The 27,500-nt window shown below is 40.2% G+C and overlaps 2 protein-coding genes across 9 annotated transcripts in view; one reads left to right on the top strand and one right to left on the bottom strand.

Moving 5' to 3' along the window:
• spdl1 (spindle apparatus coiled-coil protein 1) overlaps positions 1-27,500 on the bottom strand; it is a 164,474-nt gene that overhangs the window by 93,265 nt on the left and 43,709 nt on the right. The window lies entirely within an intron of this gene.
• LOC148319687 (uncharacterized) lies at positions 10,662-20,360 on the top strand. Of its 2 annotated transcripts, none has more exons than XM_088279989.1 (2): positions 10,662-11,408; positions 17,338-20,360. In XM_088279989.1, the coding sequence occupies exon 2, from the start codon at positions 17,645-17,647 to the stop codon at positions 19,592-19,594; it is 1,950 nt and encodes a 649-aa protein (XP_088136115.1). In that variant the 5' UTR covers positions 10,662-11,408; positions 17,338-17,644; the 3' UTR covers positions 19,595-20,360. The 2 variants fall into 2 exon arrangements, 1 of the variants encoding a protein (XP_088136115.1); XR_015839621.1 differs by lacking the exon at positions 10,662-11,408 and adding an exon at positions 16,504-16,605 and having other exon boundaries at positions 17,338-17,917.

The raw sequence follows: 27,500 nt of genomic DNA, 5'->3' as shown, positions 1-27,500 counted from the left end.
CGAGGTACCTATTGTTTTTGTAGGAATTATTATTATTATTATAATTATTAGGGCCCGAGCAGCGACCTCTCTTCTCGAAATGTTTCACATTTGAGGATATTCAGGCCCTGAAGACGGCTGCCAACTTATTTTTCACCGTTGTGGTAGAGCCACCAACTGGTTAAAGCAAATACAAATTATTTTCGTACATGTGGGTGTGGCTTCGCACAGTTCTTCAATTAAACAACGCTGATTTTGAGGTTCTAAATATGAACGAAAACTCATGAAACTTTGCACACACATCAGGCCTGACAAAAGCATCAATATTTTATTAGTTTCTTGTGCGTGTTTTTTTTTTAAATGGCACTCTCTCGCCCTCTAGAAATATTCCAAAAAGCAGCCCCTCTATGTGTGTTTCACATAGAATTTTTGAAATTCTATGGAGTATGTACAAGGCCAAGACCTACAAAAAAAGTCTCTGGGCTAAATTGCACTGGAAATCTGCCATTTTGAATTTACTTCAAAGTGGGCGGGTCAAAAATCCCAAACTTCCCCTGTACATAAAACGTACAGAAGACATCTTTATGTTATTATTCTGTTATACACACAGCGCCACCAAGTGTAAACAAAAAAAAAAAAATGTTTTTTACATTTTAACATATTGCACGGAGCCCTTTTAACGAATCCGACTAAAAATTTGTCACAGCACTCTAGTATGTACTCTCTGCCAAAGTTTTGTGACTTTTCGACTTAGGGCGTGGCCATTAGTCTGAAGTCTGATTGTACTCTGTGGCAACAAAAGCTCCTGCAACCTGACTCATATGATTCTATCTTCTCGAAATTTTTCACATCTGAGGATAGTCCAGCCCTAAAGACATCTACCAACTTATTTTTCATCCTAGTGGTAGCACCACCAGCTGGTTAAAGCTAATACAAGTTATCTTCTTGGATGTTTTTCTCCGATTAGGTGAACAAAGTCTACCTCATATTTGCTCGGATTAGTGTTTAGGCCATCAGGATGTCACAATACGAAATTTGTCATTTTTCGTGAGAGGTTGTGGGCGTGGCTTCGGACAGTTCGCCAATTAAACAACGCTTATTTTGAGGATCCAAATATGAACGAAAATTCATGAAACTGCACACACACAAGCCCTGGCAAAATCATGAATATTTTATTAGTTTGTCGTGTAGTTGTTTAAAAGCGGCTCGCTATTGCCCCCTAGAAATTAAGAAAAAAAACAGCCCCGTAACTGTGTTCCACCAAACTTTTAGGATATTTGATGAATTTTGTACAAAGCCAAAACCTAATAAAAAGTCTCCTGTAGCCATATGTTAAATTAAAAAGGAAACTGCCATTTTGAATTTTTGACAACAAAAGCTGCTCTAACTTTAACTACACCAAAATTTCCTCTTGAAGATTCCTTACACCAAAATTTCCTCTTGAAGATTCCTCACGTTATTTCTCGTAAATATTCACATTTCCTATGTGCCAGTACCCCAACGTTGCCAGGGTTGCCGGGGCCCTTTATAGCTGCTCGCAGCTCTAGTTAATTTTGTTTTTTTTTTATTTTTGTTGTTTTTCTTTTTATTTGTCATACAAGTCAGAATTTCCATTGGATAAAACAGATATGCACTCATTTTTGGGTGGACTTCAGTTCCCCACCGTGAATTCCGATCTGACTATTCAATAATTAAATTTGGCGTTACGAGATATGAAAACTAACACTCGTGAAAATTTGCACACACGTCAGGCCTGAAAAAAAATTATATTATATTAGTTTCATGTGCAGTTTTTTTTTAAATGGCTCGCTATCACCCTCTAGAAATATTCAAAAAAGCAGCCCCTGCTTTTTGAAATTTTTTTTGGAGTATGTACAAGGCCAAGACCTACAAAAAAGTCCCTTGGAGCCATGAGCTGAATTGCACAGGAAGTTGGTCATTTTGAATTTACTTCAAAGGGGGTGGGTCACTACAATGAACTAAATGCTTAATAACTCCCCTGCACATACCCCCCCAAAAAATCCTAAACCTGTAAAGAAAACGTCCCGACCTGAAGACATCCATGTTATTATTCTGTTATATACACAGGGTCACAGAGTGGTCACAAAAAAATATATATATTTTTTTACATTTTAGCCCTTTTAGGAAGCAGACTAAAAATTTGTCAGAACAACCTCAAGACGTTTGTCGTGCAATTGTTGAAAAACGGCTTGCTATCGCCCCCTAGAAATTTAAAAAAACAAACTTTTTGAATATTTGATGAATTATGAACAAAGCCAAGACCTAATAAAAAGTTTCCTGGAGCCATATGCTAAATTGAACAAGAGTCGGCCAATTTAAATTTACTTCAAACATTGACGAGGCTTTGACAACAAAAGCTGCTCTAACTTTACCTACACAAAAATTTCCTCTTGAAGATTCGTCACGTTATTTTTATCATAAATATTTCACATTTCCTACATGCTAGTACCCCAACGTTGCAAGGGTTGTGAGGGCCCTTTGTTGCTGATCGCAGCTCTAGTTATTACCATTATTATTTCTATTGTTCCTCACGTTCGTTCGCAGTTTTGACCCCCAAAACATGCATGAAAACTCATCAACATTTGCAGTCTCATCGGGTCTGGCAAAAAATGTTATATTTTAACGACAGTGTAAACGGCGTCAACAAAATGGCACCGTAGCGCCACATAGAGTGGCAAAAATAAAAAACAAGCCTGGCCCGTTTGACCTAGGCATACGAAAATTAGCAGGTACTTGTAGCACCCTGAGAGATACAAAAATGTCTATTGCAGCCCTGGTATAAAGTGTAGAGGAAGTGAGTTGTGAATTTTTGAATGTCCAATTTTGGCCCATTTTTGCATGTTTACAGGGCTCATTCTTTTGCACCCTGATCCTAGAGGGTTCAGTCGATTGCCTTAAAGGCTCATCTTCGGATATGCTGCCATGGATATTACGGCCCTGGATGAGGACCCACTCCACTGAAGTCATCTTCCTGCAGCACTTCATTCAATTGACTCTTATATTATCTCATCTATTATTGCATAGCATCATTGTATGTGTCAAATGTTGCCCAGTTGGCATCCATTGCAGCCTGGTCATCCTGGAAGGGGGATTCCCCCATCTGTGGTCCCTTCTCAAGGTTTCTCACTTTTCCCCTAATGAGGTTTTGTGAGTTTTTCCTTGCCCTCCTGGGGGTTAAGATCGGGGATGTCGATTGTGGCTATGTAAAGCCCTTTGAGACTGTTTGTGATTAAGGGCTATACAAATAAAATTGACTTGACTTGACTTAAAATTTCGGCTGTACCATTTTAAGACCTGGGACAAACACTGGGACAAAAATTGTTAGCTTTCGTAATACTAAGTGATGGGGGCGGGGCTTCAAAGTTTGCTTTTAATATTTCCTTCGCCACGAAGGACAAAATGCTTAATAACTTCCCTGCACATAACACTGTACACACTGTACATAAAGAGTCCTGACCTGAAGACATCTATTAATTATTATTCTGTTATACACACAGCGCCATCTAGTAGTAACAAAAACATGGAGCCCGTTTAACAAATCTGACTGGAAATTTGTCAGAACAATCTCAAGGCATTGATCTCAGTCTATGCCGAATGTTGTGAATTCAGCGATGGGCGTGGCCATTACGGTGCCGCAAAGTCTGAAAACTTTCAACTTTCAAAATACGATATGACAAGGGTGGGGCTTCAGAGTTTGCGTTTAATATCTCGCCACAATGGACAAAATGCTTAATAACCCCAATGCACATGCTCCTAAAAATTCCAAACTTCACATGTATATTGAGAGTCATGACCCAAAGACATCTATATTTTATTATTCTGCTATACATATAGTGCCACCTAGTGGCAACAAAAAATATCATTGTTTTTACTTTCTAACGTACTGCACAGAACCCGTTCAACAAATCCAACTTTGTCAGAACAGCCTCAAGACGTTGATCTTCCTCTAAATTGAATACTTACTTTTCGGCAAAGGGTGTGGCCGTTACAGTGCCGCAAAGTCTGATTATTCTCCGGTGCAACAATTGCTCCTGTAACATGACTCAGACGATCCCATCTAAAAGAAATTTTTCAAATTTGAGGATAGTCCAACCCTGAAGACATCTTCGACGAATTTATTTTTGATTGTAGTGGTAGCGCCACCTATTGCTTAAAGCAAATACAAGTTATTTTTGTTGATGTTTTTCTCCGAGACAGTTAACAAAGTCTACCTCATATTTGCTCAGATGAGTGTTTAGACCTTCAGGATGTCACAATACGAAATTTGTCATTTTTCGTGAAAAGCTCTGGGCGTGGCTCGCACAGTTTGTCAATAAAACAACGCTTATTGATGTTCTTAATATGAATGAAAACTCATGAAACTTTGCACACACATCAGGCCAGTTAAAACATCAACTTTAGTAATTTATCATGCAGTTGTTTCATAAATGGCTCTGTAGTGCCACCTAGTGGGGCAAAATAAAAACCATTCCCAGCCCGTTTGACCTATGCTTCCGAAAATTGTCAGGCATGTGTAGCACCCCGAGACATACAAAAAAGTCAATTGCAGCCATAGGCTAAAGTGTACAGTGAGTTATGAATTTTTGATTATCAAATTTTGGCCCATTTTTGCACATTTATAAGGGTAATTCTTTTGCACCCTGATCCTGGAGAATTGAGCCGATTCACTTAAAATTTCGGCGGTACCATCTTACGGTACCAGGAACAAACGGTGAGATAAGAATTTTCAGCTTTTGAAATCCTATATGACAGGGGGCGGGGCATCAGAGTTTGCGTTTAACAATTTCTCGCCACAATGGACAAAATTGCTTAATAACTCCAATGCATATGCTCCTAAAAATTTCAAACTTCACATGTAAATAGTCGTGACCCAAAGACATCGATGTCATTATTCTGCTATACATATAGTGCCACCTAATAGCAACAAAAAATGTTTTTTTTACATTCTAACGTACTGCACGGAACCCGTTCAACGAATCTGACTGAAAATTTGTCAGAACAGCATCAAGACGTCGTACTCTATATTGAATTTTGTTACTTTTCAGCAAAGCGTGGCCATTACTGTGCCGCAAAGTCTGATTATTCTCCGGTGCAACAATTGCTCCAGGAATATGACTCAGATGATTCTGTCTTCTAGGAATTTTTCCACATTTGAGGATAGACGAGCCCTGAAGACATCTACCAACTTATTTTTCATCGTAGTGGTAGCGCCACCAACTGGTTAAAGCAAATACAATTTATTTTTGCTGATGTTTTTCTCCGTGCAGGTTAACAAGACCAACCTCATATTTGCTCGGATGAGTGTTTGGCCATCAGGATGTCAAATTATGAAAATTTGTCATTTTTCGTGAAAGGCTGTTGGCGTGGCTTCGCACCGTTGGCCAATAAGACAATGCTTATTTTGAGGACCTAAATATGAATGAAGACTCATGAAACTTTGTACACACATCAGGCCTTGCAAAATAATCAATATTTTATTAGCTTGATGTGCAATTTTTTAAAAATGGCTTACTAACGCCCCCTAGAAAAAAAAAAACATGTTTCACCAAACTTTTTAAAAATTTGTTGAAGTATGCAAAAAAAAGCCAAGACCTAATAAAAAGTCTCTTGGAGCCATATGCTAAATTGAACAGGAAGTCTGCCATTTTTAATTTACTTCAAATATTGACGAGGCTTTGACAACAAAAGTTGCTCTAACTTAAACTACACAAAAATTCCTCTTGAAGATTCCTCACATTATTTCTTGCAAATATTTCAGATTTCCAATGTGCCAGTACCTGTCATGACCCGTGTCGGGCATGTCAGTGTTTTTGTTGTTATTTTCTTCCCTTCTTCTTGCTATGTGCTTTTCTGTTATTGTTTTGTCAGCTGTGTAGGGGCGTTTCCCTCTCAGCCGTCTCGTCCTCACCAGCCACGCACCTGTTCCCTGTTAACCGTCACACCTGATCCCCATCTGCTCCCTAACGACTGGACTATTTAAGCTTTCCATACCGACAACGCAGTGTCGGGTCATTGCCGCACTTTACGGACTTCCACGACCACGTTTGTTCCTGTCAAGTTCATGCTCTTGTTCACGTCCTCGTCCTCGTTCCCGTTACGTCCCTCAGCGTTTTGCCCCGGCTTCTGTTCCTCGTCCTCCTTTTCTGTTAAGTCACGTTTTGGTTGCCCTTGTTACCTAGCACCCTGCCACGTTGTTTGTCCTTGTTTGTTCATTTAATAAATTCCCTTAACGTTACCCGCCTCCCTGCCTCCTCGCCTTTTGGGTCCACCTCCTCCTCGCCGTAAGGCGATCCCTGACAGTACCCCAACGTTGCCAGGGTTGCGGGGGCCCTTGATAGCTGCTCGCAGCTCTAATTAATTTTGTTTTTTCTTCTTTTTGTTTGTCGTTATACAAGTCAGAATTTTTATTGGATAAAACAGATATGCACTCATTTTTGGGTAGACTTCAGTTCCCCACCGTGAATTCTGAACGCAACCCTTTTCTGAATTCCGATCTGACTATTCAATAATTAAATTTGGCGTTACAAGATATGCAAACTAACACGTCTCCAGGCCAAGAGTTTTCAGTTGGAGTCTACAAAGCATTTAGTGACAAACTTGTTCCTTTGCTCCACGCGGTTTATGTTGAAATCTGCTGCTTGGGTCTCTCCTTCCACATTAAGACAGGTTTCCATTAAAGGTTCTCTTAAAATGGTAGGGATCCAGACCCATGTACATTGTATAGGCCTTTTTCTTTGATGAACGTGCACACAAAGATTCATGCGAAGGCCTTGGCGCGTCAACTTGAAAGGGCCCTTACGACTATTGTCTCTGAGGAACAGACTGCTTTTAAAGGAGGGTGCAAGGTTTATTATAATGTTCATACTTTATTAAATATTATTTATTTGAATGAGTTTACGACTGTGCCTGAAGCAGTTATTTCAGTATACGCTGAGAAGGCGTTTGAGTCAAATGGCCATATCAGTTTGCTATCCTCCATAAATTCAATTTTGGTGAGACCTTTATATCAGGGATACGCCTTCTTTATACCTTCCCTTGCGCCAGTATAATCACTAACAATATTCAGTCAAGATATTTTCCATTGAATAGATTTGGACAGAGGTGCCCCTTGTCACTGCTACTGTTAACAGTCGCAATAGAGCTGCTCTCAATATACCAAGAAGTGCTATTCTATTTTTAAAGTTATTATCAGTAAACATTCCAAAATTAAAATATCCTTATATGCTGACAACGTGTTGCTCTATGTTTCATATCAGGTTAAAACTTTCCCTGCTGTTATTTCATTCTTCCGTAGGTTTGGCTTGTTCTCTGGATATAAAGTCAACATTTCTAAGAGTCTATGCTATCCAGTCAACGATTTAGAGGTCCAGCTTTCACGAGACGTAATCCCTTTAGGATTTAAATATCTGGGGGTCGACATAGCCAGGTCTTTCAACTTCTTTTGCGATGCAAACTTTTCTCCCGTTTTAACAGAGATAAAGGCAGACTTTCAAAAGTGGGGTTCGCTCCCACTCACTTTGATTGGGAGAATAAATGCTGTTAAAGTGTCTATCTTACTGCCAAAGTTTTTTTTTTCCCCAATGTCTGCCAGTTTTTTAAGACACTTGACTCAACTGTTTCTCATTTTCTGTAGAATGGAAAAATTCCCAGAGTTGGGTTAAAATTACTTAAAAATTGTAAGTTTTACGGTGGTCTATGTCTACTGAATTTCCAATATTATTACTGGGCTGCGAACATAGCGAAACTCGCATTTTGGTCTATGACGCCTGGAGTCGCTTGGAGGCACAGTCATGCTTCCGAATCTCTCTTTTTGCTATGTTGACGGGCCTTTGAACCACAAGCCCCTCTGGTCTTACCAACAACCCCGTGGTTATGGCAACTCTAAAGATATGGTTTCAGTTTAGGATGCAGTTTGATTTACGGCTCCCAAGGCACTCACGCCACAGCTGAGGGATCCAGTGATTAAACCTGCATTTACTGACCCTGCTTTTGTTGTATGAGAAGGGACTTGGGATGTTTTTATAGGGCCTTTTGTTCTTTCACTAACCTGGTTGCTGAATTTCCATCCTCCCATCTTTTCCGTTATTTTCAGGGGAGGAACTGTGCTAAGTTTTTGTTCTCCGACTTCCCTCAAATACCACCTGAGCAACCTTGGGGTGAATTTGTGCAATTCGACTCGCCAACAAAAGATCCTGCCTCAAGTGGAGAAGTTCAAGTATCTTGGGGTCTTGTTCACGAGTGAGTGGAGGATGGAGCGTGAGATTGACAGGCGGATCGTTGCAGCGTCTGCTGTGATGCGGACGCTGTATTGGTATGTCATGGTGAAGAAGGAGCTGAGCCAAAAGGCGAAGCTCTCAATTTACTGGTCGACCTACGTTCATGCCCTGACTTATGGTCACGAGCTGTGGGACGTGACCGGAAGAACAAGATCTTGGTTACAAGTGGCCGAATTGAGTTTCCTTAGCAGGGTGTCTCCCTTAGAGATAGGATGAGAAGCACGGCCATCCAGGAGGGACTCAGCGTTGAGCCATTGCTTCTCCACGTTGAGAGGAGCCAGATGAGGTGGCTCGGGCATCTGATTAGGATGCCTCCTGGACACCTCCCTGGTGAGGTGTTCTGGGCATGTCCCACCGGCAGGAGAACTCGAGGACGACCAAGAGATGCTGGAGAGACTATGTCTCCTGGCTGGCCTGGAAATGCCTGGGGATCCATCTGGAAGAGCTAGCAGACGTGGCTGGGGAGAGGGCATTCTCTTCGAAGATCAGACTTGCACAGTTTTTTCCTAATGTGACAGATGTTGTTACTGCTGTGGAAAATATAAAACCTGTGTATACCATTGTTGTAATTTTCTAATTGTGAACAGTTTGCTCAATAATAAAAAAAAATTAAAAAGAAAAAAAAACGCGATCAACGGCGGAGAAGTCGTGTAGCATTAATGGCAGCGAGTGCAACCATGCACACTGGCACTAGGGTAATCTCTGTGGTTCTCTTTTTGTACTAATGAATCGGTTGTTTATGCACCATTGGTTCTGCTAACATTTGTTGCCCCCACCATGAAATTGAAGAGACGACCTGCAACAGATATCCGTTCTGAGTGCCTACACTCCAAAAAATGGAAAATGAAAATAATGTGAGTGTAACATTAAATTTAAATAATAATACAACTATTGGCAATAGTCAATATTGTGTAATTAAATTTGAGCAACACAGTCATTTAAGTACATGAAGTCTGTCCCAACACGCTTTCCGTTCACGCACCTGACGTATGCGCAAGCGAAGTAATACTGGCAGGTGGCCCTGTGAAAGCGCAAGAGGAGAGTCGTTGCCATAACTGAACCAAACACTTGGTCCGGAGTGCTCCGGGGACTTTTCCTCCATTTTCTGGTAAGTCGGCAGCTACAAGAGTTTTATTTTTGTTTCAAGGGTGAGTTTGTGGACTAAAAAAAAGGTACGACCTCCTGAAGCACTATAAGTTAGCATATGGCCATTTCGCCCACAGAAACTCATATCCTTGCACATCTTCTGTATACTTCTTAACTTGATTTCCTGATTTTTCCTCACTGCCTGGGCTGCGCTGATCCTGTTTCTTTATCTCACCAACCTTTGCTTATGGGAAATTGTTGTCACTTTGAAAGTCCTAAAAACCCAATCTTGTTTTGATGTGCATAGTTCAAACTTTTAGCAATTATTTGTATGTATGCTAATGAAGATTGACAAAATCACAGAAGTTTGTACAAGTCCGATTGGTTAAGAAATCGTGATCAAAATTTACATAATCCATTTTGGTTTTAGAATGGAGAAAAACTACCCACAAAACTTAAATCCTACTCACTGAAAAATGCACACAGAACCCCCGTTGTACTTACTGATATAATTTGACTATAGTTCCAGACCTCTCATAATTAACTCTCCCTGCTCTACTTGTATTTTGAGATATTTCCATGTGGACTAGGTTAACCTTTTCGGTCACCTACCTTGTTCCGTATATAACATTCCCAGATGTTAAGAAGTCAGCATACCAGTTTCCTGTTCTGGTTAATCTGGCTAAATTGGAAAATGAAAGATTTGACCTAAAGATTTGCACAGATACTATGTGTAGATCTTCACCGTTTATTTCTCAACTGTAGAATCCCTCTGCTGGAGAATGCATCCTGAAAGCGCTTTGTGTTTACCTCATTTAATGTCCTGATGACTTCATAAGGAGTCCCTGGTAAGTTGCAAAATTATGAATCGTTGAGTATAACAGTTTTTTGGGATATAAGATAAGTTTAGATTTTTACCTAAGGTAGGCACATCAGTAAATTCGACTGGTCCATCAATCGCCAGCAGCCGGGCCACCAGTTTGCCACCGTCAGTTTGTCATTATTTCAAGCCCAACCAAACTGATTTCAGTCTGTCATTTTTATTTTAACAGTACTTCCATCATCAGTAAATTACAGATCATCACCACCAGTGAATTTCACTGGTATGTCTGTCATTCCACCCCCCTTCAAAAAAAAAAAATTAAAAAAAAAAAAAAAAAAAAAAGAACAGTCCGACAGATGAAAAAGCCAAGCTGTGAGCCACTATAAGAGCCCTTGCAACCCTGGCCACGTTGGGTTACTGACACGTAGGGTAATTGTTAGAATAATATTAAGAGGTTATTATACATTTGCCGTGATGCAGCTTATTTTAATATGTAGTGCATATAACATGTTGTAGTTTAATATAGTGAACTATGCTGAGTGTTTGCAGTGTGAGGGGTGATACAGGGAGACACCTCTACTGCAGAGAGGTGTCTGCAATTGGCGGGGCGGTGGCACTTCTTCAGAAGTGAGGTTGAAGTAAACAACATCCTGAAGAGCCCTGATAAGTTGGCATCGAAGTCTGAAGCAAGCAACTGGGTCCTGATAAAGGATGTTGACGTCAAAGTCAGCTGCGATCCATGGCGACACCCCAATGATAAACCGGACTGAACCAGCTTTTGAGAAGACGAACTGTACCACCCTTGAGTGTAATCTGATTCCCCGATGTTATAAAAGGGAATGTGTGAAAAGCATCGAGGAACAGGGGGGAGATAAAGTTGTCAAATAAACTTTGTTTAACCTTTCTGTCTCCACAAGAGCTGTTTGTCTCTCCTTTTAGCTCACGAACACTATATGTCAAATTGGCGAACCTGACATACAATTGGTCCTTCAGAGCCGTGGACCCAACATACTGGAGGCGTCCAGGGGCGAAGCCGACGACCGAGGACAATCGTGGCCACAACAAGGATTTATTTTTTCTTTTTTTCCAGGATTTCTTTTCTTTTTTTGTTTTTTTGTTTTTTGTTTCTCTTTTTTTTATTTTTTGGACCTGGTCCTCGACTTTGCTACTGGATGCTGAAAGTTGAAGGGAGGCTGCGGAGAGAGACGTTCAGCTCATCTTGGGTGAGTGTGTGAAGTCCGAATGTGATGAATGAGTGTGATAAATGTGGGCATTTGAAGGGGTACGTAGTTAAATTCTGCGTTAACAGGAGGGCGGACTCCTCTGCAAGTAAGTAGTTAAATTCCGTGGGGATATTGTGGGGACTAGACAGAGTAAGTCTTTAAAACTGTGTAAAACCGTAAGAATACTAGTCAATGTTACGTGAAGAGACAGAGATAGTCTATAAAACTGATAGAGGATAACAGGGGTGTATCCTCCATGCGCGTTTGAAAGGGGAAAAAAGAGAAATAAGGGGAAAAAAAAGGACGAGGGGAAAAAAAAAATAAATAAAAAGGGAAAAATAGTGTGAATGTAAACGTGTGCATGGAGGCTTGCAACCTCATTTTGGAACAGGAAAATTAACTGACAACTGTCTGGGAAGCAGAGGCAAGAATTCTCCGCCACTTGTGGTAGAAGCTTGGGAATTACCTAAGACAGAGCAATTGTCAGCCTGTTCAGGGACTGGAGGACAGGTTAGTCACCCTAGGTGAACCACTGTCTTGCAACATGGGGAAATCAAACAGTAAAAAAGCTAGCAAAAACGATCCGAAACAACAATTAACGTGTAAGGACTGGAAATTTATAGAAAGCCAATGTCCGGATAAAGTAAAACATTTAAACTCATGGATAACAAAATATGAATTCACTGGTCAGCTTAATACACACAAAATAGTCGATTTACAAGATAAGATAAAAATAAAACGAAAAAATAATGTAAAAAAGATGGATAAAGACGGATATGAAGATACAGAATTTTGGATGACAATGGCACTGAGACGAAAAATAGATAAGAATAACAAAACCAAAAAAGAAAACGCAGATAAAGGAAAATGGGAAGAGGATGAAATTATGTTTCAAGGAAAAGAAGATAACGAAACAGGTCCCGTAGGGGTTGTAAAAAATAAAAAATCCCTCCAATCATCCTTATATCCGCCACTTCCTATTTCACCCGAATCGACCGGGAATAAAGCTATACATACGCGGAGTAAGGGAAATTTAGGAGTTAGATTTTCAACAACAATGGGAAAAACTTTTTCTCCGGAGTCACTAAAAGGCTCCCCATCGGAAGAAGAAATACAAGACTCTTTTCCGATGATAGAAGTTGCTAATCCTAATATTGATGATGCGTCACCAGTAATTCTAGTGCATCGAACATGGACACAGGATGATGTTAAAAAGGCGGTAGAAGGCATTGTGTACCACAAGGTTGATGTGAACGAATTTTTGCAGCAAATGGAAGACCTCAGGAGGTCTTACCACTTAAACGGAATAGAAGTCCAGCAAATCTGGATGGCTGCTCTGAAAGGTGATTGGCATAACATTAGAGGAGATTGGGATCCAAAAGAGTGTCAGGCTGTTCTAGCCCATGATAGCCAAGAACTCACACATCGCGTCCAAAGACTAATGGAGCGAACTAGAGAAAAATTCAAATTGAGAGCTAATTATACGGCTATAGGAAGAGTAACACAAAAGGAAGGAGAATCGTTTGATGATTACCGGGCCAGATTAACGGCGTGTTTTAAAGCAAACAGCGGCATTCCTGAAGACCATACTGAAGGAAGCATTTTTGAGGAGCAGTTAAAAAATGCCCTCCACGCAAATGCGCACCACACTATTCACCAATGGGTTGAAAAACATTGGGTAGATAGAGCAACAGGCACGCTGGAACAATACATTAACCAAGCGTTACATGCTGAACGAATATTGCAAGCTAAAAAGAAAAAAGCAGATACTTTTGTTATTGAGCCCGGGGAAAATCAATTTTATTTCCAAAACCGTGCTAAAGGTTTCAATCAAAAAGCGGGGCTGCTTCAAAGGTGGGATTTAAAACTGCGCCCCAGAGGGAGAGTTAGAGGAGGTCTTGCGGATCAGGGACGAGGCTATGTGAGTCCTAGAAATATCACTTGTTGGAGTTGCGGTGAGATAGGACATTTCGCGAACGACTGCCCTCGTATCATTTTTGGCAACAATTCCCACAATAAAAATAAAGCATGACTAGGAAGAATAAATATCCCACAAAATGAGATAGAGGAACAAAATATTGAGGTAGACGAACTAAATTTACAAGATATTTTAATATTTGATAATTCCAAGCCGGAGGTACAGCTAACAGTAAATGGTAGACCAATTATTTTTCTTTGTGATTCGGGAGCATGTAGAACTGCGTGTAAAGAACCAATTCCGGGAGCTTCAATGACAAACAACAAAGTGTTTGTCAGGACGGCTCAGGGAGAGTTATCTGAAGTTTCTGAGACACACCCCGTTTGGATAAGAGACCCTTTAGGGGGATCGTGTAAAATACCAATACTGGTAGTACCAAATTGTCCAGTAAATTTGCTGGGAAGAGATGGGATGTGTAGATTGGGGTTAGCGTTAGTACCGACAGTTGGGGGAAATATGGTGGTAAAAAGAAAATATGAAATAACAAAATCAGATTTGCATGTGATAAAAGGCCTTGGAGAACCGCATTTTTATTATTTGCTACACATGACGAACAAACCGCCATTTCGTACTGGGGAAAAATTACTTCGAGAAGCTAAACATTTTATGAAAAAACCGCAGGATGAAATGGATAAAAACGCCCTCCACGTAACAATGTGGTATAAACAGACTCCAGGCCCAGATCTTAACTATGAGACTGAATTATACAAACACACACCCGAAAAAATAGTAATTGATTATTTGTATACTGATAAACTGGGGACTGCAGGTGCAGGAGTTAGACTGCCTCATACTTTAAATCATTTATACAAGGGAATAACACCACACATATCTTTATTTAAACCCTTTGAATTAAGATGGAGAGAATTAGGATCGTTTGTTCAAAGAGGTAGACATGCAGATGATTGGAAACCAGATAATAAAGTGCAAGGTGTGGAGCATAGTGAGATGGAAAGGATGACAAGAAAAGCATTGTTTTGGGAAGTGCAGGCCGATGCGAGTCGTTTCCTTCACCGAATGTGACAAAAAGGAGGTTCTTATCTCTTGACAAAGGAAGAGGAAGACAGTTTAAAGGAAGTACCAGATTTCCTATGGGCAACATTACCGTCAGACGTAGGACTTATTAGAAGCGCGCAACCCGTACAAATTAAACCAAAAACAGAATATCGACCTTGTATTAAACAATATCCATTAAAACCAGATGCGTTGGCGGGAATACAACCAGTGATTGAATCATTGATTAGTGCAGGAGTAATAATTGAGTGTCCAGATTCTCCATGTAATACACCTATTTTTCCAGTAAAAAAGGCTCCGCCTTCTGTAGGCTGGAGAATGGTCCAAGACCTACAAGCAGTAAATTCCGCCGTAGTACATAGGGCACCCTGTGTCCCTGATCCACATACTTTATTAAATTCATTAAGACCAGACGCAGCGGTCTTTACAGTAATCGACGTGAGCAACGCATTTTTCTCAGTCCCTGTTCATGAAGATAGTCAGTGCTGGTTTGCGTTTACACATAAAGGGAAAAAATATACATTTACCAGATTACCACAAGGGTACTGTGAAAGCCCTACAATTTATTCCCAAATTATGACAGCTAGTATGTCTACATTTGAACCGCCATGCGGAAGCCAAGTCTTGTTATATGTGGATGACATTTTATTAGCTTCAACAAACATACAAAATAGTAAAAGAGACACTGTTGCTTTATTGTGTCATTTAGCGAAGGAAGGACACAAGGTAAATAAAAACAAATTACAGTTGTGGAAAGAACAGGTTAAATATTTGGGTCATAATTTAAGTAAAAAAGGAAGAACAATTTTAGAAGACAGGAAAATAGCTGTCTTGCACGCTCCTAAACCTTTAACTAAAAAACAGATGATGTCATTTTTGGGACTAACGAATTATTGTAGAACGTGGATTCCAAATTATGCAGAAATAGTTGCACCACTTTCCAAATTGATATATGAAGATAGTTTAAAAGTGTCTTCACCTTTGCGGTGGACCACAGAATCAGAGCGGGCATTCTGTGATATCAAGCAGGCCTTGGTGTCTAGTACGGCCTTGGCCTTGCCAGATTATTCTAAGCCCTTCGTCCAGATGGTGGATTGCAAGGGTGACTACATGACATCATTATTGGCTCAACAACATGGTGATAAACTAAGACCTGTGGCGTATTATTCTTCAAAGTTAGACAATGTGACACGTGCGCTTCCTCATTGCGTAAGAGCTGTTGTGGCAGCGTCACTAGCTGTAGAGAGCAGCTCAGCAGTCGTGCTTTTTCATCCATTGACCTTAAAAGTCCCACATGCAGTATCTGCACTGCTACTGCAGACAAACATGGTATTCTTATCACCAGCACGACACTTGTCCTGTATGGCTGTTTTGTTATCACAACCGCACCTCACATTAGAAAGATGCACAGGTTTAAATCCAGCAACTTTAATGCCACTCCCTGATGATGGTGTACAACATGACTGTCAGGAACTGGCTGAGCAAACGACTAAGTGCAGGGCTGATCTAAAAGATCAACCCTTACAGAACGGAATTATTCTTTTCGTTGACGGGTCATCTAGGAAAAATGAATTCGGGAAAACACAAACTGGTTATGCGGTGGTCACAATAGACACGGTGTTAAAATCAGAACCACTTCCTTCTCATTATTCAGCCCAAGCTGCTGAGTTGGTAGCCCTAACTGAGGCATGTAAGTTAATGACTGGTAAAGCAGTAACAATTTATACTGACAGTCAATATGCTTTTTCAACATGTCATGTATTTGCGCAATATTGGAAAAATAGAGGAATGATAACATCCGTTGGAAAACCCGTAACACATGCTGAACTCCTATCCAAATTGTTATATGCTGTTCAATTACCAAGCCAAATTGCAATATGTAAGTGTTCCGCACACACTGTGGGCACTAATGAAATTACTTTAGGAAACGCGTTCGCAGATAAGGCAGCGAAAAAAGCAGCCACCAAGCCACTCATAGGTGTGGCCGAGTGTGCGCCGCCAGATAACGTCCTGCGAGACCACATCCTTATAGACATGCAGCAACAAAGTCCTATGCAGGAGCAAAAATTATGGTTAGACAGAGGAGCTACTTTAGCTAATGGCATATATATCAGTTCAGAAAAGAAGCCGATTCTTCCAAGAAATCTTTTTCGATGGGCTGCTATTTTGACACATGGTGTATCACATGTATCAACGGGAGGGATGGTAAGACAGATAAACCAATTCTATACAACATATGGCTTTAATTTTTTCTCAAAAAGATTTTGTAGAGCCTGTATGATCTGTGCTCGACACAATTCTCAGGGAAACATGCGCCCAAAAAGAGGACAGTTTCCTCAAGCAACATACCCTTTCCAACGAATCCATATGGATTTTATTGAATTGAGTAAAAGCGAGGGGAAGAAATATTGTCTTGTTATTATTGATGCATACTCAAAATGGGTAGAAATCTTTCCAGCAAAACAACAAGATGCACTGACAGTTGCAAAATCATTATGTAAAGATATAATACCAAGGTATGGTATACCAGAAATAATTTATAGTGATAATGGAACACACTTCGTGAATACAATCATAAATAAAATAGGGCAAATGTTTCACATAGATTTAAAACACCATTGTTCATACCATCCTCAAAGTGCAGGCCTGGTGGAAAGAATGAATGGAACGATAAAAAATAGACTGAAAAAATGTATGGAAGAAACGAAACGTCCATGGACTCAATGTATAGATCTGGTAAAATTGCATATCAATATTACAAGTTCCACAGGACTGACACCTTATGAAGTTCTTTTTGGCAGACCATATAGGGTACCTTATTTTTCCACACAGTGGGAAATTGATAATGAGGCCAACCTAGCCGATTACATGAGGAAAACTTTAGAGAAAAGAAATGAATTGATATTGCCAGAAAGCGAGTGTACTTCTCTTCAACAGGACGAACAGGTCGTTCCGGGAGACTGGGTTCTGATCAGGAGCCTAAAAAGGAAACACTGGAACTCTCCGAAGTGGGAAGGCCCTCACCAAGTTCTGCTGACCACACCAACTGCAGTAAAAATTGCAGCACGAAACACCTGGATCCACCTTGCGCATTGTAAGAAGGTCATCTCAACCGAGACACCCGACAAGGGGAAGGTAGGCAAGCCTGGTGACTAGGTGGGGGCAGATCAATAGGATCTGAAAACATTTTAGGCCAGTGAAGAACTATAAGCCACCCTACCCTATTAGGGGTCTCTCGGCCGATATGACTTTCGCGTGGATAAAGTTTGAGATTTTGTGTTGTGCAGCCTTGGTTGCAGTGAAAGCTTTGTATACACCAACATATACACCGATAAATAATAATAATGGACATTCAACTAAAAATCTTAGGTTACCTGATAAGATGGACTTTACATCATGCGCTAGGAGCAACAGCATTGCTGACTCAGCAACAATGATTTGTTTGCCGACTAACAAGGTGACAACCGCTATTATACCATGGTCTGAAGTTAAATTGAGTGAAGCATCCGTTTTCAAAGTAGGACAACATGCGTATAGTGCGCAAAGTTATGGACGCCGGTACACATGGTACTTAACTGTGAGAACTAGAAGATGGGATGGACTGGTAGCAGAAACGGGACAAGACTGGTCTGACTGGACGACTGAAAAATGTGCAAAAACTTTGCGGAAGAAACTTTCATTAACACACGTAGCGATAGGAATTCAGTTAACTATTAACTCGACAAATTGGGGATGCGACAATAATCCGTGTGAAGAATTAGATTTAAGCCCATATTCTCAAGGGGTAGATCCTTATCATACTATTGTAATTTGTGTATCTACCATTTTAGAGAATCCCGTTGAGGCTACCCCTATAAAAAATATAGAGACCAAAACTTCGATGAAAAAACGATCTAAAATGGTGCTAAAATTTAAAGGAAAACTCTCTGTAGATGATCACTTTTTGGCTGTTACAGGAGTTACCCAATTAGGAAATAATTGGCTACTATTAATGGAATCAGCTGCTAAGACTGCAAATTCTAGCTGTGTTTCATGTATGGGCCCGAGACCATTGCTACGAGTAATTCCAGCAGCTCTTCCATCAACATGCCTTTTAGAAGTAATGACAAAATTGACGCCTAATGCGGATTGCATTGCTTGGAATGATGTCTACCCGGCTACGAAAGCAACGAAAGATAAGCCTATCTTTTCGACCGATGTGGCAGTGGCTAACTTTACTTGTGTTAATCTTACAGGAACACAAAATAGAGTGGGAGGCTTATCATCAGCGTGGTGTAAAACAACTCTGCTCCAATCAGGTACACTACTGCCACGCAGCGACGTGTGGTGGTGGTGTGGGGGTACTAAATTATTTGATTCATTAAAGGACGCAGTTGGAACTTGTGCATTGGTGTCACTTCTCTTACCAGTGTCTATTTTTCCATCCACAGCAGGGGACATTCAAAGAGCAGTTGAAGCCCACGAATCCCCCTATTATTACGCCAGGAAAAGACGAAGTGCTTCCTGGAGGGATGGTGATATGACCTATTTGGATGCAATTGGCCAACCAAGGGGCGTACCAGATGAGTATAAGTTGGTAAATCAAATCGCAGCGGGGTTCGAGTCCATTCTCCTTTGGATTACACCGAATAAGAATGTGGATCGAATAAACTACATACACTATAACGTGCAAAGATTGGGGAACTTCACTGAAGAAGGATTTATAGCTATTAAAGAACAATTGGCAGCAACATCACTCATGGCATTTCAAAACCGCATCGCGGTGGACATGCTGTTGGCAGAGAGAGGAGGGGTTTGCGCCGTGATTGGGGATCAGTGTTGTACTTTCATTCCTAACAACACTTCTCCGGAAGGGTCCCTCACAAGAGCCATTACAGGCTTGCGCGCCCTGAACCGAAAGCTGAAGGAACATTCAGGTGTGAGTACCTCTGCATGGGATGAGTGGTGGAACAAAACGTTTGGTAAATATAAAAATTTGGTATTTTCGGTAATGATTTCTATAACAATGTTCACCTCAATCCTTGTACTGTGTGGATGTTGTTGTATTCCCTGCATTCGCGTTTTGATTGTCCGACTTATCTCAACAGCTCTCGCTCCAACAAATTCCAAACTACAGGAAATATATCCTTTGATTAATTACAGAAGTGCTGGTGATGGAGGAGACACTGATGACCAAGTTGATGACGACGACTGAATTTACCTGGGAGATACTATTCGTTAATCCAAAACGCTCAAATAAAAATACAAAAAAAAAAAAATAAATAAATAAATAAATAAATAAATAATGATAAAGGGGTCTACATTTGCTATCAAGCTAATGATTTGATGGAATTAAATCCTTGGAAGTTCCATTGATGATAATTTTTTGGGGCAAATGTAGAATAAACAGGAGGGAATGTTAGAATAATATTAAGAGGTTATTATACATTTGCCGTGATGCAGCTTATTTTAATATGTAGTGCATATAACATGTTGTAGTTTAATATAGTGAACTATGCTGAGTGTTTGCAGTGTGAGGGGTGATACAGGGAGACACCTCTACTGCAGAGAGGTGTCTGCAATTGGCGGGGCGGTGGCACTTCTTCAGAAGTGAGGTTGAAGTAAACAACATCCTGAAGAGCCCTGATAAGTTGGCATCGAAGTCTGAAGCAAGCAACTGGGTCCTGATAAAGGATGTTGACGTCAAAGTCAGCTGCGATCCATGGCGACACCCCAATGATAAACCGGACTGAACCAGCTTTTGAGAAGACGAACTGTACCACCCTTGAGTGTAATCTGATTCCCCGATGTTATAAAAGGGAATGTGTGAAAAGCATCGAGGAACAGGGGGGAGATAAAGTTGTCAAATAAACTTTGTTTAACCTTTCTGTCTCCACAAGAGCTGTTTGTCTCTCCTTTTAGCTCACGAACACTATATGTCAAATTGGCGAACCTGACAGTAATCACCCTCTAAAATCTAGATATTTTTGTCTTATGTTTTGGTCCAGTTTATGAATATTGACCCAGCTTTAGAGCCTCAAAAAAAGCAGAATTTTTCTTTGCAAACAGTGAATATCAAAGGTTTGTGATCAATTATAGCTTTCAATATCTTTTTATCTTAACGTCTTTAGATGGAACACAGTGTTAACACAATCGTCTTAAATCTCTAGAAGCGATGAATTAAAATCTGACCTATATATCAAAGGCCCCCCAAAATGGTGACAATTTCCCAAGTAAATCAAAATCGACTTGCTGATAGGTTTAGCTTATGGCGCTAAAAAATATTTTTTACGTTGTGGGCTGTTACATATGCCCCTCAGATTTTGTAGATCTAGATGAAACATACAACCAAGAATGTATCATTAAGAAGGAATTATAAACTGCAATTTTTAATACCCTGCCCCCATCACCTGTCCCACCCCCCCTCATTTAAATTCATGTGGCCAGCCTGTGATGTCAGTTAGCTATGATGTTAATCATCTGATATATTGATTATGGATGACTCTTAAGTCAGTAATGGTGTCTAAATTATAGACTGGTTGACTTCCATTGTAACATGGCACTTAAATATCTCACAAATTATAAAACATAAAAATAAATGGGGATTTTTCTGTGCCAAATCGGCAGCGGTCTTATTGGTGTCGATTGGTTCAGAGATTTGCAAAATAAGTTCCAGATTTGTAATTTAGTGCTGAAATAATTATTGGAGTATTGTTATTAATCTAGTCTGAACCAATGTGAGATTAAAAGTATATTATATTCCTAATTTTCCATATCTTATTCTGGTGGTGAAATGTGTGTGCTATAAAACGTGAGATGATCTACCGTATTTTCGCGACAATAAGGCACACTTAAAAGTCCCAAATCTTCCCAAAACAAACGAGGCGCCTTGTCATGCTACACGCCTACTATATGGAATGAGCAACTCTCTCGACCATTGAGCTTGTTCCCCTTGTGGTATTTCAGAGTGCATATTAGCACACCCTGCTGGCCAAAGTCTGAGGCGTCTATGCTACGAATGTGACAAATACATTATGTGAATACGTTTTTTGAGTGATGGTGTAGGAGAAAGTTGGACAAACGGGCACGATGTCTTATCATTCATGTTATTGCAAGCAAGAAACATCACAAGTTTAGACAACAGACTGCAAAAATAAAAAAAATTAAATAAAAACACACTGCCCAAAGCACACCACTCACATCTCTCTAAACAGCCATGTGATTGGCTGAGGCTGAATGGCATTGCTGTAATCTTTTTGTGTTATTTTTATTTCTTTTGGGGATATGAATGGCATGAGAGATGCATGTTTTGTGTTAATTTTATTTCTTTGTTTCATTGGTTGCTTGTATGCTGAGATATTTTTGGTTTTGATTTGAAACCGTGACTCTAAGGTGTGTGGTGACCAGTGAAATCCCCCCCCTGACGTTGTCGATTAGCTGTGTTGCCATGACATCTCTCATTGGTCTGGGGTGTTGCTGCTGACAGCGATGACTTATTTGAAAGCGCGAGCTAGCATGCGCGAGTTAGCATGAGCAAGGTAGCATGCGCAGGTTAGCATGCGCGAGCTAGCATGCGCCTCGTAGTGAGTATTACATAGAGAAATAGCACCCTCAACTGGTGCTGGGCCCTTTGTTACAGTGCGTCTTTTGGCCGTAAAAATACGGTACTTTAAGTGCATGGTTGGCGTCATACTGTCTTGCAGTTAGGTTGCCTGCTTGCCGTTCATTTGTTTTTTAACAGCGCCCCTGGTGGCCATTTTGTGTCACTATTCTTGCTGAAAAAAATATAGAGGTGTGTCAAGTTCAAGGATGTTTAGCGTTAATAAATATACCCTAATTTGAAACCCAGTAATTTAGCCTGTTAAAATCTGTTTATTTTCACATTTGATAAATGCTGTAATTGTCTGGTAATTAAATTATCCAGTAATTTGTTTCATATTACTAATTAGACAATGTGTTTTTGTATTAGTCAGTTTCACCCTTTCAATTGTCAATAAACCTGGAGTCAACTGGGCAAGCTGGTGTCCAGAGTCTTGATGAGTGGAAGGTTTTGAGCTTACTGCTTTCCTGTTCAGGGAACTTTAGGAGGGCAGGATATTATCGTTTATCAATAGTTCCTATGAGAATATAGTCTAGAAAAATAAGCCATGACGGGCCAACACAAGTGTCATCTGCATGCACTTTTCTATTCATTGTATAAGACTGTCGATAAGACAATGCAAATTTCTTTCTTGCAGGATGAATAAATCTTACACACTTTTAGCCTTATAGGCTTGTTCTCTTGCCCTACATATATAGTAATGTAATTCCCACATGTGGGCATGTCAGTCAGTCAATTTTGCCGGTCCATCATTATTTAAATTCGAACCAAAACTTTCATGTCAGTCTATCACTCCATCATTTTAACTGCGCTTTGGTCACCAATACTTTAGGCCTTAACTTCAGTCCATCATAGTTATCTTAAGCAAGCTTTCATCATCGCTAAATTAAAGTTTGTCACCACTATTTCAGGACCATCAGACCTTCTTCAGAGGCGATAGCCAATCCGCATTCAAAACATACTACATCACAAGCATTCAGAGCAGAAGCAGTGCATATATTCTGGTAAAGAACCAGGTTTCACTGAGGTCCACTTGGGCTGCACAATAAATTGAAATCTAGTCGACATCGAGGTTTGTCGTAGTCCAATAACCTAATCACAAGACAGTGCAGTTTTGTAGAGGGGTTTGAATTTGCAATAAGGTAAAGTTGGGGAAAAAAACAGAAATATTTGGACAATTGACTAGGCTCTCTCTCTTTTCGAAACGCCCATCACTTATGTTATTTCTTAAATTCGTTACCTTACCGAAGCTAAACTTTTTAGAGATGTCCAATTGATAGAGGAAAGATCCATCCCGCCGAGGGATCCAAGTCCGAGGCGAGAAAAGGCATAAGTCCCGAAAAAGTGGAAAAAATGCAAAAATAGAATCCTCCGTCAAAGTGTGCCCATGAAATGCACGAAGAAAGAGCCCTTTGTGCTTCTTGGGTAATGTTTATATAGCCCCGCTTCGCCGCAAAGTTTTCCATGACTTATAGTACGAGTCGAAAGTTCCACCCTTCTGGTAGCTTCTGGAAGCTTCTTCACTGACTCATACATGTGAGTGGTAAGTCCCCTTGCCTAACGGTTCTTTCCCCTCATGTGAGTTAAGAGCAGAGGGTGTCCAGGATTTTTCTATCATCTTACCCGTAGACAGGGCGTTGGCTTGTTTTTCTCTGATCCTCCAAGCTCACCAGTTAGACTCAAACAATGTATTACTTAATATGACATATAAAATGCAAGCTCAATACACTTGAAAAACATATGATAATACATGTTGTTACATTCTCTCTTTGTAATCAACAGGTTATTAAACTTTGTTCATTTCTCCAACATCATGTGTCATCAATAGAGAGTAACAATGCACATGTCATATTCATACGCAAAGCAGTTTCAAAGCAAAGCCATTTTGTATATCATGGCTCAATAAGTAACTTGATTATCCTTTCAATAGTTTTGTGTTGTTAGTACATTAAAACAGTTAATAGAAAATAAAAACAATAATCATTCCAATATTTAAACAGCAAGTCATCCTGACTGTCTTGTACAAACTGCAAGTCACCCTGACTAACTGTCTCGTACTAACTGCAAGTCATTCTGACTAACTGTCTAACTAAACAGCAAGTCACTCTGACTGTATAAGTAAACTATAGGATTTTCCCCAACACACGTTATATGATTCATCACGAGTCCTGTGTAAAACATAAAAGTATTGTAAGGCATTGACTTTGGTATATGTATGTTCTAACTACTTTTTAACAATGACAAGGCCTCTGTCTGATCTGGCACAGCTGGATTAGGCTGAGTCGGCGTGCCCTCAGTACTGGAGAATGTCCATTAAGGCAAAGTTTTGTGACCTTTCTACTAGGTCTTAGCCCAAATCATTCTACACTATCCCCGAATTATCCCATTACTTTACCTGACAAGGCGTATCACTCGACACATACTACTTACTACATCACAAACATTTGCAGCAGAAGCAGTGCATATACTCTGATAAAGAACCAAGTTTCACTGAGGTCCACTAGGGCTGCACAATAACAAGTAATCTAATCAAGATCGAGGTTCATCATAGTGCAATTATTGAATCACAAGACAGTGCGGTTTTGTATATTTTTTCCACTCTCCTCTAACCTGTGGTGTTTGAGTGATGGATGAATTAGCCAACCAGAATTGTCAATGCTCGGGTCTTAATGGCGCTGGCCAATCAGTGTTGTTGGCTCACACGGTAGTCTGCGCTCTGGTGCGTACTGTCAGCGCAGCCCAACAATAACACATTCCACGTGCACGTCGGGTTTTTCATGTGATTGCTATGTACCGTAGTGGATGTAATGGAAGTAACTTCTGCCGCCGTAGATGAGGAGAGGGAGAAGCTTGTGCTCAAGAAGGGCAGTACGTCTATTATTTGGACGTACGACGGATTCGACAAATATGAACCGCATCAAAAAAAAAAAAAGAATCAGATCCAGAGGCAACACAACCAACGTATTTCAACGTTTAAAACACCTTCACCGATTTGAGTGTGAAGCCTGTCAAGAAGGTTAAAAATAAACAGAAATTTCCCCATTGTGGGACTAATAAAGGACATCTTATCTTGAGAAGGTGTGACGGAGCAGCTCCGTCAATAAGGACAGCACAGCACAGCATGGTCCCGGAAGCGCAATTGCGCACACGCATGCACCGCACATTCCCATACTGATGCATTCAATTCCATCCCGTGGAATACATACGCACCCACCTGGCACCACTTCAATACCACGTCAGTCACAGTTTTAATAGAGCGACCGAGGGTGCACACTTGGTAGTTTTATTATGAATGGAAGCATACATGGACACATACACACATACACGCGCGCATGTTCAATTGAACAACTCACCAGTCACGAGACGCGGCAGACAACAGCCACGACATAGAGGAAGACCAAACAGCGGGGGAGCTTCCACGTTCCTTAAATATGTTTGTTTCGCGCGACAATTATGTCAGCTGATGCCCAAGGGGAGGGGCGAATTGTATATAGTTGTTTGGAAAGAGAGGCGGGGGGAAATAGAGTGAGAGGTGCTGCAGTGCAGGTAGTACTGGAGAGCGAGACAGTGACGCCTTTTGTAAAGTAGCTGATATGGTAGTTATGGTTGAACTCCATTCAGTGGTTTTGTAAATATATAGATAGACACCCTTTATTTTTGTAAATTACTATATTGTCACTTTTTGGGTTTTTGGACTTTTGGGGGACTTTTCACTGTGTTGCACTTTGGAAGGGCTGCACAATAAACATCACTGTTGCACATATTCTGGCTACGCCATTTGTTTTGGAGGTCGAAAAGGAACCCGCGACAGAAGGGGAGGCAACAACTAGCGGGCATTCACGTGCTAAGCTAACATCCCGAACAGTCGCAGTATCGGTATTTGGGCGTACCAGTGACATGCTCCCTCTGAGAGCGTCTTTTCAGCACTAATGGCAACATTGTAACTTGTGATCGCGCATGTCTCATACCAGCAATGATGGATAGCCTGCTTTTTCTAGCCCCAAAAAACGTTTTGCACGACAAAAAAATGTATCACACTTAATATTCTTATTTCTATAATCTTGCAGAAGCATTCTTTTTGTTTCTCTTCCTAAAATGAGTTCAATTCAGGATAGTTTAAGTCACGACTTTTTAAAAAAGCATGTAAGAGAAGAATTATCATTATCATATTAGTGCTCGAGCCAGTTCATCTACTGTGATAAGGCAGCTATATTTTTTTTTTTTAAAAAGGGTGCAATATTTAGACTTCGTTTTGTATTGTTTATACATGAGAGAATGAGTATTTTTATTTGTAAGTTTTAAAGGTTTGTTTACTTAGAATAAGTGCATAACAATCTGCAAAGTTGACCCGTTTAAACATTTACAATTAATACTTGAAGATTGTTTACAGTAAGTTATTTATGGTTCGCATCGCCTTGTTTAATTTTAATGATGCTGCCAAAAAATAAATATAAATGTTATTGTATATTCTGTGTTATTATTCTGGAAATGCCACTTTAGTGTATTATAATCTTACCATAACCTGAATGCCAATGTATGATTTTTATTGGCCAGTTATTTGGTACAGAATGCAGGTCAAAGTTCACACCTTAGCGCAATCGCCAGAAGAGAGCATCTTGTACTGTTAATGAAATTGTGAGAGTTATTTATATTGTTAAAATATTGATCAAATTACTTGTCTGAAACTTAACTGACTCACAATTGTAGCATTTTAACGTGTAAAATACAAAAAACGCAAATCGAATCGCAATCGCAATATTGGTCTGAAAAATCGCAATTACGTTTTGTTTTTTTTTTCAAATTCGTATAGCCCTCACTTTATTGCTCGTACATTATTGAACACCGTGAAAATTAAAACAGACGTATCCATCAAATGACGACATGAAGGAATCATCGTTTCATTACCCCAAAACATTTCTACCTTCTACCGACTTGACTGTTTGGTTTGAGGTGCTAGCATGTAAACAGAGGAGCGAGAAAAGAGGGACATGCAATTTGAGGCATGAGATGGGCTAATAGTCAATGCTCGACGCAACCCATGTAAGAGTCACTGCCACAAACAAACGTGAGACATATGGCAAGTCTTTCTGTCAGTGAGAAAAACAAAACTCTTCCTTCGGTGCATAGTCCATCAGTTTTGTATTTCGTCCTTTGCCAGAAAAATGGGTGACCATCAGTGAAGATTTGACGGAATGCCCACCTCTGCTAATTCGTTTCCTGCCCTATGTAGCGGTGTAGCATTCTTTTGTACTGTTCTCTCCAGACACGTATTAATTTGCCTGTTATATTTGCTGTGTAAAGTTGGTTACTTTCTGTTAGGGCTGCCAAGACCAGTCGACTAATCACATTGCCGTTGATCAAAATCGTCTTCAATTTGTTTAAATAGTCGAAGCGTCATTTATTCATATATTCAACAATTTGGCGCTGTTTTTTTCCTCTCATAAATGCCTCGTAACAGAGTCTGAAAGTCTGGGCTTTTTCATAAAATTACTAAATATTTATAAACATAAGGAGCTGCTGG

This window comes from Idiotropiscis lumnitzeri, chromosome 17 (genome assembly GCF_059441095.1).
Source record: "Idiotropiscis lumnitzeri isolate Australia: NSW breed Sydney's pygmy pipehorse chromosome 17, RoL_Ilum_1.0, whole genome shotgun sequence".
Lineage (NCBI taxonomy): Eukaryota > Metazoa > Chordata > Actinopteri > Syngnathiformes > Syngnathidae > Idiotropiscis > Idiotropiscis lumnitzeri.
This window is presented reverse-complemented; position numbering and strand designations above follow the sequence as displayed.

Excerpts from the sequence above, each read along its gene's own strand:
- LOC148319687 (XM_088279989.1), top strand. The coding sequence starts at position 17,645 with ATGACTTTCGCGTGGATAAAGTTTGAGATTTTGTGTTGTGCAGCCTTG.